A 12,354-nucleotide genomic window follows, 5' to 3' on the forward strand; every position below is an offset into this window, starting at 1 on the left:
AAAAGGGCAGATTGGTTTCATTATTATCGCTAGGGTAATTCGATGCCGTTTTATTATCAATTATAGAGCGTAAATTAGTTCACAGTCCATCGCTGCAGTCCCCCACTGGATCGGGGCTTCGTTGACGCGCAGCGCAAGATGAAAGAAGAGAGAAAACGGAACGACGGAACGGTCGGGGTACAACCTGTTCCTTTGCAGCGGCATGGGCAGGGTTTTACACCCGCTGGTAGAGGTACAGGTAGCCGAGCTCTTTGGGTGGATTCTGTGAGATCGCCACCTTGTTGTCGTTAAAAATGACCCACTGGCCGTCCTTGAGGATGTGGCAAACGTAATGGCCGACCTGGGCCGAGGTGCCCATGTGGGAGATAAATGCGACGAGCTTATATTCTGCAGCAGAAAGAAAGAAAGACAGAAAGAAATAGAGTTAATCTCAAATGCGGGAATCTGCTGTGTGCCTGCGCTGTCGGTTCTTACTGCCAGTTCCGTCACGGTACGACGAACCCTGCTTGCTGCCCGCAGCTCCACCGTCCGATCCGGCGGCAGCCGCAGCCGTTGCAACACTGTCCGAAGTCGCATCATCGATCGCCATACTGTCCAGCTCGTCGGTGTGGGAAAAGATCCAATCGACCGCCCGTTCCGTGTTGTTGCCCGTCTCCTTGAGCGCTTTCGTAGCCTGACGGTCGGAGAAACCCATGCCCATCAGCATCTCCAGCCCGACCGGATTGGGTACGAAGGCGGCCCCGGCCGCCGAGCTGCTCTTGCCACCGGTACCGGGCGGAACGAACGGGCTGGCAAAGTCCGCATCGGCAATGTGCTCCATCATCCACTGGGTGGCCGGCTCGATGCCGGTGTTCTTCGTGAAGAAGATGGCCCGCTTGCAAGCCTCGGGCGGGAAGCCCATCCCAAGCAGCTGCTCCATCACTTCCGGATCCATCGGCGGTGGCGTTGGCTCACGTCCGGCAATGTCCGGCAGCTCTTCCTCGTACGGTTGCTTGCCGGTGCCGCGCAGCGTTTCCAGATCGAGCACCTCCGGGATGTCGATCGCCACGTCCAGCTTGAGCGAGGTCCAGTCTTCCTTCAGGGTGAACTTTTTCAAATGCAGCAGCAGATAGTCGGGCATGGAGGCGAGCTTGGTCGTCTTTTTGGCCGTCGTCTTCGCCCCGATCGCCGTGCTGTAGAACTGCTCCACCAGCTCGGGCTGCGCGAACGTGTCCAGGCAGGCGGCGAGCGTGATTTTCGGCCGCACCAGTGCGTCCGGATCGAGCCGGCGGCCCTCGCGCTCGGCTGCGGCACGTTCCGCCTCGTACTGCTTCACCTCGTCCAGGTTGGTTGCCTTCTGGAGGGGAATCTGGAGCGGGAGGCACCACTCGTCGCGCCGGTTGTACATGACCTTGCCGCTGGAGCAGCACTCGACGCGATCCTCGATGCAGAAGCGCAGCGCCTCGGACGGATTCGCCTGGTGGCGGCTGTGCTTCTCGAGCGTGCTGATAATGTGCAGGAAGAACTCCTGCGCGTCCTGCTGCTGCTTGGTGGAGAAGTCGGGATGGCCCTGGCCAATGAGCGCCTTGAACATGGTCGGTGCGATGCCGCCGGTGGTTGAGTCGGCCGTGTCCAGGCTGCTTTCCGACAGGACGCTGTACCGGCCGCTGCACAATCCCGTTCCCAGCTTTGCCCTGTGAAGAGAAACAGGGAAGAAAACACAATTAAATTACTGTAACGTTATTTAAAACGCCTGCCATCCCTTTGTCTTACATCTGCACATTAAAATCATTGGCCGGATCGGACGGGAAGCTGTCGAAGATTGCCTTCGAACCGTCGACGAACCGGCGCACAAAGTCCGGGATGGTAAACAGCACCTGCATCACACTGTTCAGATAGCACGTGTTGCCCAGATTCTTCATCCCGGTGTACCCCGGCCCTGCGATCGGCTTCAGCTGGCTGCCGCTCTCGCACAGAATGCCCCACTCGCCGATCCGCTGGTTCAGGTCCAGCTCCAGCTCAATCATGGACTTTTCCGTCTTCTCCAGCTGGCCCACATTGATGCCCCAGTGCGCCAGGTGCTTCACCAGGTACGGGTCCTCCACCATGTCGTCCTCGCTGTAGCTGTACACGTCCCCCTTCCCGTCGGCCGTAATCGTGCCCAGCTTCACCGCCAGCGGGTAGTTCGTCTCCTTGTAATGGTTCACCGCATGGTCGTTACCGCCCGAGCCGTCGAAAAACTTGCGCCCGCACATGATCGAACCGTCCGTCAGGTTCAGCCAGAGGTTGCTGGTCAGGTCGCACTTTTCGCACTTCCAGCCGGTCGGCGGGATCTTCTTGCCATTGTCGAGCTGCAGCAGCTCGGCGGCGTGCGTCGACACTTGCCGGATCTCTCCGTCCCACGTGCCGGCCATCTGTTCCCGCTCGCGCTTCACCGAAGCCGCCTCCGCCTTCTGGACCGCCTCGATCGCGTTCTGCACCTGCAGCGGCAGGTCCACGTTCGGGTAGTCCAACCTTACGACCGGCTCATCGAACACCACCACCTGGTAGTGCTCCTGGTACTCGTACTTTTTGCTCTCCGCCCCGGTGTACCCGCCCTCCACCCCGATCGCCAGCCGGGTGATCTTTTTCTCCGGCCCATCCGCACCGCCGGCCCCGTCCGCCGCCGACGGGTCGGGGATTTCGATTTTGTCGCGCTTCAGATGCAGAAACACCCGGTTGCCGGACCGCTCGGCGTACGGGCGCACGTACTGCTCCCCGAACCCGAGAAAGCTGGCCAGACTCACGTACAAGCCGGTGTCCGTTTCCGGATTGTCAAACGAGTAAACACACTCCTCCTTGTAGACGTTATCGCTGGCGCACGGCACTTTAACCTGGGCCAGATACTTCCGTAGCGTGTCCATGGCCGCAATCGGGTGGCTCGGTTTCCTGGGCGTGATTAGCTTACGGCGTGCGGGCGTGCAAACACTGGCTTACTGGTTGTGGTTGTTGCTGCTGAAAAAACACGGCAAATTTTCGTCCGCAGTGGGATGGCTCGTTTTCTGTTGTTGGTTTTCTGCAAAATCACGAAAATAATAGAAGATTCATTCGCATTCAGTTGACAGCGTCATGTGCGAATCGATCGGGTTGGCTCATTGACAGCGAGTGCTGCTGGGCGCCATATTGAAAAGTGATTTACGAGCCAAGAACGAAATAAAACGATGTAAGAGAGGTTATATGTGTACATTTATCGCGAAGAAGTTGTTACTAAACTAGTCAAATAAAAATGAAGATAATTAAAGTCATAATCAATTGATCAAACGTATTTCTTTTTGAAAATTTACAACTGTCAACTGTAGGCTGTGAACGAGCCTGGCATTATCTAAGCTGTCACTCTCGTGGTAAACGTCAACAACGGGAACAATAAGAAGAACAACAATCGCACGTTGCGTTTTCCTGCACCCGAAACCGGATTGCACCACACAGCTCGTTCGGGAAAGTAAATTGTTGCCAAAAAAACTGTTGGCCGTGATTTTCTCAGCTCCCGGGTGCCAAGACAGGTGCGAAAAGCGTTCGAAATGCCACCGAAAAAGAAGGGCAACAAAAAGAACCAGGACTGGGAGGACGATGATCAGCAGTCCCAGCAGTCGTCGATCGTGTCCGCACCTTCGTCCGGGAAGTCGGCTGGCAAAAAGAAAGGAGGCAAAATTGACAACGTGGATTCGGACGAGGAAGGAGCTCCTCCGGCGGCGCGTGGTGGAAAGAAGGCCCCGGCCGCTCCGGCGGGCAAGAAAGGCAAGAAGGGCAAGAAGAACGACGACGATTGGAGCGATGACGAGGCAGTGGCGAAAAAGGGGTCAGCAGCTGGAAAGCGAGGGTCCGATTCGGACGAGGAGCAGCCAGTGAAGGCACCACCGAAGGGTGGCAAGAAGGAGGCGAAGAAACCGGCCGCAAAGGGTAAGGGCAAGGGAAAGGGCAAGGATGACGATTGGTCGGATAAGGAGGAAAAGGTGATCGACCTGCTGGCCGGCGGCGGCTCGGACGATGATGACGACGATGACTCCGAGGAAGATGTGATGGCGGCGATGGTGAGCAAAAAGTCGGCCAAGAAAAAGCAACCCAAGAAAGTGGTCAAGAAGGCAGTGAAGGTGCAGGAATCGGAAGAGGAAAGTGAAGAGGAGGAAGAGGAGGAGGAGGAGGAAGTGGTGCCGGTGCCGGTCGTGAAGAAGGAACCGCCCAAGGAGAAGGAAAAGGTGAAAGAGGAACCAAAGGTGGTGAAAGAACCGGAACCAGCGAAGGCACCAGAACCGGAGAAGAAGAAGGAAGAGAAGCCGGCCAAACAGGAGAAGGCGAAGGCTGTCCCGGAACCTGTAAAGGAGGTGAGCGAAGAGAAAGTGGCCGATCCGGAGGTGGACGAAATGGCCGATAAGGTGGGCGAAAGCTTAAAGCTGGACGACGGCGACGAAGAAGAAGGGGATGAGGAGGCCGGCGAAAAGGAGAAGAAACTCACGCACAAGGAAAAGAAGAAGCTGAAGAAGCAGCAGGAGTTCGAGAAGATGCAGGAGGCGATGCTGCGCAAGGGTGGCCAGGGACATTCCGATCTCGACAGCAACTTTACGATGTCGCAGGCGCTCAAGACGGGCAACCAGAGCAAACACATGGACCACGCGGTGGACATCAAGATCGAAAACTTTACCATTTCCGCCAAGGGTAACGATCTGTTCGTGAACGCGAATCTGCTGATCGCGAACGGGCGGCACTACGGGTTGGTCGGGCCGAACGGGCACGGCAAGACCACGCTGCTGCGCCACATTGCCAACCGTGCCTTTGCCATTCCGCCCAACATCGATGTGCTGCTGTGCGAGCAGGAGGTGGTGGCGGATGAAACGTCCGCGGTCGATACGGTGCTGAAGGCGGACGTGAAGCGGACGGCGCTGCTGAAGGAGTGCAAAGAGCTGGAGGAGGCGGTCGAGTCGGGCAAGATCGAGCTGCAGGACAAGCTGCAGGAGGTGTACAACGAGCTGAAAGCGATCGGGGCCGATTCGGCCGAACCGAGGGCGAGGCGTATTTTGGCCGGTTTGGGCTTTTCGCGCGAAATGCAGAACCGCCCGACGAACGCCTTTTCCGGCGGGTGGCGTATGCGCGTTTCGCTCGCGAGGGCACTGTTCATCGAGCCGACGCTGCTGCTGCTGGATGAACCGACGAACCATCTCGACCTGAACGCCGTCATCTGGCTCGACAACTACCTGCAGGGATGGAAGAAGACGCTGCTGATCGTGTCCCACGACCAGTCCTTCCTCGACAACGTGTGCAACGAAATCATCCATCTGGACAACAAGAAGCTTTACTACTACAAGGGCAACTACACGATGTTCAAGAAGATGTACGTCCAGAAGCGGAAGGAGATGATCAAGGAGTACGAGAAGCAGGAGCGCCGGCTGAAGGACATGAAGGCGCACGGGCAGTCGAAGAAGGCGGCCGAGAAGAAGCAGAAGGAAAATTTGACCCGCAAGCAGGAGAAGGGCCGCACGAAGAACCAGAAGCCGGGCGAGGACGACGACGGGCCGGTGGAGCTGCTGTCGAAGCCGAAGGAGTACATTGTGAAGTTTAGCTTCCCGGATCCGCCACCGTTGCAGCCACCGATTCTCGGCTTGCACAGTAAGTTTCGGGGGTTAAGGGCATGGAAAAATGTTTGAAATTAACGGTTCTCTCTCTTTCTCTCCCTAGATTGCCATTTCAACTTCCCCAAGCAGAAGCCGCTGTTTGTCGGGGCGGATTTCGGTATCGATCTGAGCAGTCGTGTCGCGATCGTAGGACCAAACGGAGTCGGCAAGTCCACCTTCCTGAAGCTGCTGGTTGGTGAGCTCGATCCGGTGCAGGGTGAGGCGAAGCGTAACCATCGGCTTCGGATTGGCCGGTTCGATCAGCATTCGGGCGAGCATCTGACGGCGGAGGAAACACCCGCCGAGTATCTGCAGCGTTTGTTCAATCTGCCGTACGAGAAGGCACGCAAGCAGCTCGGCACGTTCGGGCTCGCCAGCCACGCGCACACGATCAAGATGAAGGATCTGTCCGGTGGTCAGAAGGCGCGTGTTGCGCTGGCCGAGCTGTGCCTGAATGCGCCGGACGTGCTGATTCTCGATGAACCGACCAACAACCTGGACATCGAGTCGATCGATGCACTGGCGGAGGCGATCAACGAGTACAAGGGCGGTGTGATTATCGTGTCCCACGACGAGCGGTTAATCCGCGAGACGGAGTGTACGCTGTTCGTGATCGAGGACCAGACGATCAACGAGGTGGACGGTGACTTCGACGACTACCGCAAGGAGGTGCTGGACAGCTTGGGCGAAGTCATCAACAACCCGAGCATATCGGCGAACGCGGCCGTACTGCAGTGAAGGGGCGACGAACGTGCCCTCTGACTGTCGGTTTGTTACCGGTTGCCGGTTGGTTATTTTATTGCTATTATAAACAATACATACAGTAATTATTTTCTGGCAAAAAAGAGCCTCCACGCGTGTGGGAAGTGTTTATTCACTGTCACTGTTTCGGCTGGACCCGGTCGGCCCTTCCTTGCGCTGGCGCACGCGGCGATTCCATTCGCTCACGCTCGCCACACCGCCGGTTTCAAGTATCGGCCGGCGGAACGGCTGCACCTTGCAGCCGAAGCGCAGCTGCTGTGACTTTTTCCTCCCTCCGAAACCTCCACCGAGCCGGCGCGGCTTCCAGCCCTCGAGGCGCCGTTCCCACTCTTCGTCGACGAGTATCTCCTTCCCGTCGATGGTGACGCCGTGCATGCGCTCGATCGCACGCAGCGCTTCGCCTCGGGCACTGTACTCGATGAAAGCGTAACCCCGCGGCAGTCCGGTGACAATGTCGGTGACTAATCGAGCGTGGACGATCGTGCCGAAGGGCGCAAACTTGGCGCGTAACTGTTCCTGCATTTAGAAAGTACGGTCATTTAGCAAAGCAAGCGGCAATTGTGTGAAAAGAATGTGAGTGTGCGCTCACCTCGGTGACTGAATGTGCCAACCGGCCGATGAAGATCGTGTGCAACGGGTTCCCTTTCACCTTACGGTTCGGTCGGTAGTTGGAGTTAATCGCCCGGATCAGTGCACGGTCGTGCGGCACCTGGTCCGTTCCATCGATCGAGCCGACCTGGACGGGATCGTAAACATCACACACGTACTTCGACCAGCGGCGCGGTGTGGGAGATACTTCCGAGGAGTCCATCGTGCCGGTAAGTTTAACATCACACTTTTTACATTTTATTGTTAGGACAACACTTTTTCATAGATTACATATCCATTTTCTTGACCTTCTTTTGCAAAAATGTTGCAACGATTCTGAAGTTGGTTTGTTTTGTTTACATTTGTTTTATGGCGGATCTGACAGCCGGTTGAGGTTAATTTTGTGCGCCAAAAACGGCACCCACTTTGAATGAGTGACCGCTGAGTGCTTTGTGTACGAACAGTATGCGTAGCAGTGGACATAGGTGTAGAAGAAACAATTGGTTTTTATTTGAATTAACAATTAGCCAATAAATTGGTATTCGTTGCATACATGCTCCGGATTAACAATTTCGGAATAGACTTTATGTTAATGACGATTGTGAGATGTGGCAACAATTTTGCCAATTTAAAATAACAAAAAAGTCTAGATTCCCAAGGAAGAATAAGATGAAAAAGAAAGAAGAAATTGTAAAATCTCAAAAAATATTCAAATTGTCTAGGCAGCAGCTACGCATGTGGAGGATCTGCGTGATTAAAATTAGTAACCTGCATTCGGTGCTGCTTAACAGCAAATATCAGCCTGGAAGCGGCAATCAAGGTCTCCCTTGTGTTTCACTCATGCATAAGCGCACTATTGCATATAGAATGGCAGATAGCATCAGAAACTATCAGAAACGATTTATTCAGTATTAAAGAAAATTTAGGGAGCGACAACTGTAGGTAAGATAATAAAATGTGTTATTCTTCTGCTCTCCAGAGCTTTTTGAATTGCTCTTACTGAGACCGAATCTGATGCTGAATGTTATGATTCATACGCATTTGTTTAGCCTGACAGCTTGTGATCTCGCATGACGTCCTAAGATCCCGCACAAGTCGGAATAATTGAATAATAATTAGAGTGAATAAACTATCCCATCCGTTTATTCACCTGTTCCCGGCCCAGCTCGCTATACGTTCACGTGCTCGGCTCGTGCGAACATAACTCCCGATTGATTGTCCCCTTTGATTGCACGATTGTTGTCGACCGATCCGTCCGTCAGCTACCTTTAAGGCGATGCTAATCCAATTTAGTATTTTTTCTCTATTATGGTAATTTTATATCTTTTCTAGCGTTCATTGACGCGAAACGGGGCGGTACACCTCATCGTTGACAACAGTACACGTGTAATTGAGGGAGGACAAGAATTCAGTACCAACAATCGTTAGCATCGCTCGTCAGTTGTTTTGCATGAATGCATATTACGACGACATTGTGAGGTGGAATTATTATTCATTAATTACCTCGTACGATCACCGCAGACGTGTGTTACGCGTCGGGGTAGATACTCAGGATTGTTATCTGTTTGATAAAGTAAACTGCAAAAGCCGCCTTGAGACGCTGGTGCGCTTAAGAGTAAATCTCGCTAGATGTAAGTCAATGTAAAGTTCTTTAACATAAAGTTGCGCCCGAGGTCACAATCATTGGAGCAGTGTAGATGTTATGTGTTCCAAGAGGTGTGTGCCGGGTCGTCTAGTCGACCGAAAGCGATCAGTGGGAAGAACTTTAAACGGTGGGTTTGTTCTAGCTCGCATCAGAATCGTCATCACGCACCCTTATGTGTGGGAAAAAAGGGAAAAATAAACTATTTGTTGTATTGACGCAACCGAACCGATCGTCAGTTATTGTAGGTTCCGTTGCCGATAAGTTCAGACATTTTTAGTGAAGAAAGGTATTTATTGTAGGATGGAGTTTGTTAAGCCGGTGTGACAAATTCTTTCAGTGCGGGTAGATGCGCTGCTACAGAGATGTACATCGCTGTTTATTCCGGGATCCACAGTTTTAGTAATAAGAGTGAACAATCGAGTTTATTGCACTTTATTGTTTCCTGTGATATCTTTATATAAGTTTTGAAATAGCACTGAAGTTGAGAAATGGTTCACTGTTTTTCCTGAATCTAAGGCACACCACAAATACGTAGTGCTTTGTCCGCAATACCTTGAATACTGATCTTCCCTGCTCCGGAAGCGACATAATGACAAATAACGCACCTCAAGGCTGCAACATTGTGATGCGCAGCCAAATAACAGCAAGGTCATTCGTCCTTCTCCATCGAGCAGAGTTATCTGTCCTCGGGGGATGGGAGTTTTACGACGAAACAGCCAAGATCTTGGCGGACGTTATCTTGGAAGTGCAAACTGCGCGCGTTTCAGAATTGCCAATAATGGTGGACGGGCGGGATGCCTATCGCACCAATGCTGGGGATAAGGGATGACTCTGTCACAAACACTGTTGAACTCGCGGGGGAAAACACACCGGACCTAGGCGTGAGAAGAGATAAAAAACGGCACCCCGATTATGATCACACGCGGGTTCCGCGGGTTTTGTAGGTGTTCGATCGTAACCGTGTCGGTCGAGTGGCCCGTGTACGAGAACGGGGCGTTGGGGGAGTTGCGAACGGTCAATCGGCTTCCGTGATTGACAACAAACGAAACCGTACCGTGGCAATCGGGAGCATCTTAAGAGATGTGGTGCGCATGCGGGTGTACGCCAGACCACCGCGTCGGCTCGTGATGGAAAGCACGCTAATCACGTGAAGTCCAATGGCAGCGAGGCATCGGCCGAGGGCACGATAGGCGTGTCTGTTCTCCCCTTCAATTCCCCCCGGGGATGCCAGTGGCGTTTGGCGTTATCAGTCCTACCCTGTGCCAGTCCTCTGTGGCAGATACATTGTGTACAGCAGTTAATTGCTCCGGAGCTGCAGAAGCGGCTCAAAATCGGCTAAGAATAGTACGAGCTACTCCTGCAACCGGGTGGGTTGTAGTAGTAGTAGTAGAGTCTTGACGCTCAAGGGATGTGATATCTTCCCGGTGGCTTCTTCTTCTAATTGGCACAAAGGTGCACGCCGACTTATCTATATGGCGCACAGCGCAGGATGAGAGCGTAATCATTGCTGTAATAATTAGCAATTGAATTACACGTGCGTAATGGAAACAGAATCGTGCACGACAGCCCGCAACACTTGCCTCGAAGGATTGTAAATCAATTAATTTATCAGCGCTTTTAATGCCTTATTGTTTCCTTTGCCCTGGTGGTATGCCGAGGTGGTAATGTGGGGCTGCTGCCTCAGCAAGGTTATATATTGGATGAAATAGACGCTTCCCGAAACGACAGCATGGGAGATTTATAGCGGCGTGCGGTGGATGGACCGTCCGCTAAATCCCAACATTCACTGACGGGTGTTTATCCGTCAATGATTGATTAATCGATGCGAGTTGACAGCAGCAGTAGGTAGCAGTAGGCTCTACCGGGGGGGTAGGTACACTCTGCTTGATTTTTGCTTCATAGTAGCAAACTCGGTTTGTGTCATGATGTGGCAAATTCCTGCTTGACCGATCGCAACAGACTCCGGAAAACAAAAGCTTTGACAAGCGTGATGCAGATGAGACGTTGTCTGGGAGAGATAATGGGCCGTATTATGAGAAGTTATGAGGAGGGTATTTTTCGGGTGTGATCGGGATGTGGGACATCGTGTGACAGTATGATGGTAATGATTGCACCACTTCGGTTAGGGTCGAAAAGTCAGCTTCAGGCACGTGGATGAGTGCTGTTGAAGACGTTACGCTACACGATAGACTTGTTGGAGACGCTTGTACTAAGCAAATGCTGCTAGTACTGTGGAATGGTGACGCCCTACCACGATCTATAAGACGTGCAAGGCTGACAACCTGTCTTGGAACTGATGTTAGAGCAGTGTGCCTGCCAAATTTTGACTCGCTCCCCTAATTTGTGTCGTCGGGCGTAGGGAGCGCCAAGGACATTGAGGTGTCGCTCAGAGCGTACATTGTGACATTGACGTCGCCTGATCTTTGATCGCGCATCTGCCAGGGCACGTGCCTTGTGTTTACGGCTTCTCCCATTATCAACGCAGTGTCTGTTCTGGCTGCAAAACTGAATTTATGACATACGGTCGTACGCTTGCAAACGTCACTGTTTGTTTAGCGCTGAGGTTTTCGTTATTTTATTAGATATCATATCATCTAGATGATCAGCCAAGTTCGGCACGCAGTCGATTGAAGTCGCTGGCGGGGTTATTGCGGGTGATAAACCTACCACCCGTCACCTGTCTGGGAAAATACAGGCATTGACTCTGGCCCATCGCCCATCATTAGCATGTACCGCAAGGCTCGAAAAGAATGCTCCAAACGACCACAATCGCTTGCGGCTTACACTTCAGGTGCGAGAACGTGCTCGTGTAATGGAAAACGTGATGTCAGCTGTGATTAGGCAATAATGGAGAGGGTGAGCAAGAGATAGAGAGAGATAGATAGAGTTTGTTGATTGAAGATGACTTCAAAAGGGTTTGTTGATTGAAGATGACTATTGTCGCTCGGTGCTGCGTGTGTTGGAAGTGCAAGTGTACTTTCCACCGGCAGGAGTCATCGCGGATCACGTGATGTTCACTGAAGCGTCTGAAGGATTGGAGCTTTTTATTAGCACCAATTGAGTGTAATTCCTCCTACGTTACTTCTACGTTGACCGGTTTCAATAGTCCGACGTAGAGAACATTGTAAACTGTCCCATAACGTACGGGATGAAACAGGCAGGATTGTCCGGAAATGAAATGCAAAGCTCATACCGATTGATCAGACAATGAGCGTGGTAAACTATAAAGCTCTGCGCGTAGTACTACTACACCATAGGCAATTAACGTCTCGATTGACGTACAGATAGTATTTACACTACCATTCAACGTGACCCAGACACTGAGTCGTGTGATTCTTGTGTCATGATTGCGTACCCGTGGCTAGCTAGAGACAGCCGGGCGATGCGTGAAGCGTTTCTTCTAAAACCGCTTCTAATCCGCTACGATGATCTTGACCGCATTTGGGTTAGAATTGGGAGCACCTTCGCACACGATAAGCCACTCTTGATAGGCTCTTTCGCAGGCCCGATTAGTGATCAATATTCGCGCAAGGACGTTTTTGCGTGGACGATACCGGCCGACCCCTTGGAACCGTAGCTTGACAACATTGGTGACCACAGGTTGGCACCGATTTCTCGAGGGTCATAAACAAGACGATAAGGCGCCTGGCCGCAGCGACACTAGAAGCGACCGGGGAGTTTTCCCGGTTGTTCGATGGATAAGGTGTTTATAACTCCCTTGGGGTGCTATAGGGAAGA

At 52.6% G+C, this 12,354-nt stretch overlaps 3 protein-coding genes across 3 annotated transcripts; 1 reads left to right on the forward strand and 2 right to left on the reverse strand.

The window, feature by feature from the left end:
• Positions 1–15: 15 nt before the first annotated feature.
• On the reverse strand, positions 16–3,110 carry LOC1280441 (ubiquitin carboxyl-terminal hydrolase 5). Its single transcript, XM_320294.4, has 3 exons — positions 1,753–3,110; positions 475–1,673; positions 16–387 (listed from the first exon to the last, which is right to left on the reverse strand). The coding sequence occupies exons 1-3, from the start codon at positions 2,880–2,882 to the stop codon at positions 215–217; spliced, it is 2,502 nt and encodes an 833-aa protein (XP_320294.4). The 5' UTR covers positions 2,883–3,110; the 3' UTR covers positions 16–214.
• A 233-nt stretch (positions 3,111–3,343) lies between these two features.
• Positions 3,344–6,359, forward strand: LOC1280440 (ATP-binding cassette sub-family F member 1). Its single transcript, XM_320293.5, has 2 exons — positions 3,344–5,616; positions 5,686–6,359. The coding sequence occupies exons 1-2, from the start codon at positions 3,537–3,539 to the stop codon at positions 6,357–6,359; spliced, it is 2,754 nt and encodes a 917-aa protein (XP_320293.5). The 5' UTR covers positions 3,344–3,536.
• A 31-nt stretch (positions 6,360–6,390) lies between these two features.
• LOC1280439 (U11/U12 small nuclear ribonucleoprotein 35 kDa protein) lies at positions 6,391–7,346 on the reverse strand. The gene is made up of 2 exons (XM_320292.4): positions 6,973–7,346; positions 6,391–6,899 (listed from the first exon to the last, which is right to left on the reverse strand). The coding sequence occupies exons 1-2, from the start codon at positions 7,192–7,194 to the stop codon at positions 6,492–6,494; spliced, it is 630 nt and encodes a 209-aa protein (XP_320292.4). The 5' UTR covers positions 7,195–7,346; the 3' UTR covers positions 6,391–6,491.
• Positions 7,347–12,354: the final 5,008 nt, after the last annotated feature.

Source organism: Anopheles gambiae, chromosome 3 (genome assembly GCF_943734735.2).
Source record: "Anopheles gambiae chromosome 3, idAnoGambNW_F1_1, whole genome shotgun sequence".
Lineage (NCBI taxonomy): Eukaryota > Metazoa > Arthropoda > Insecta > Diptera > Culicidae > Anopheles > Anopheles gambiae.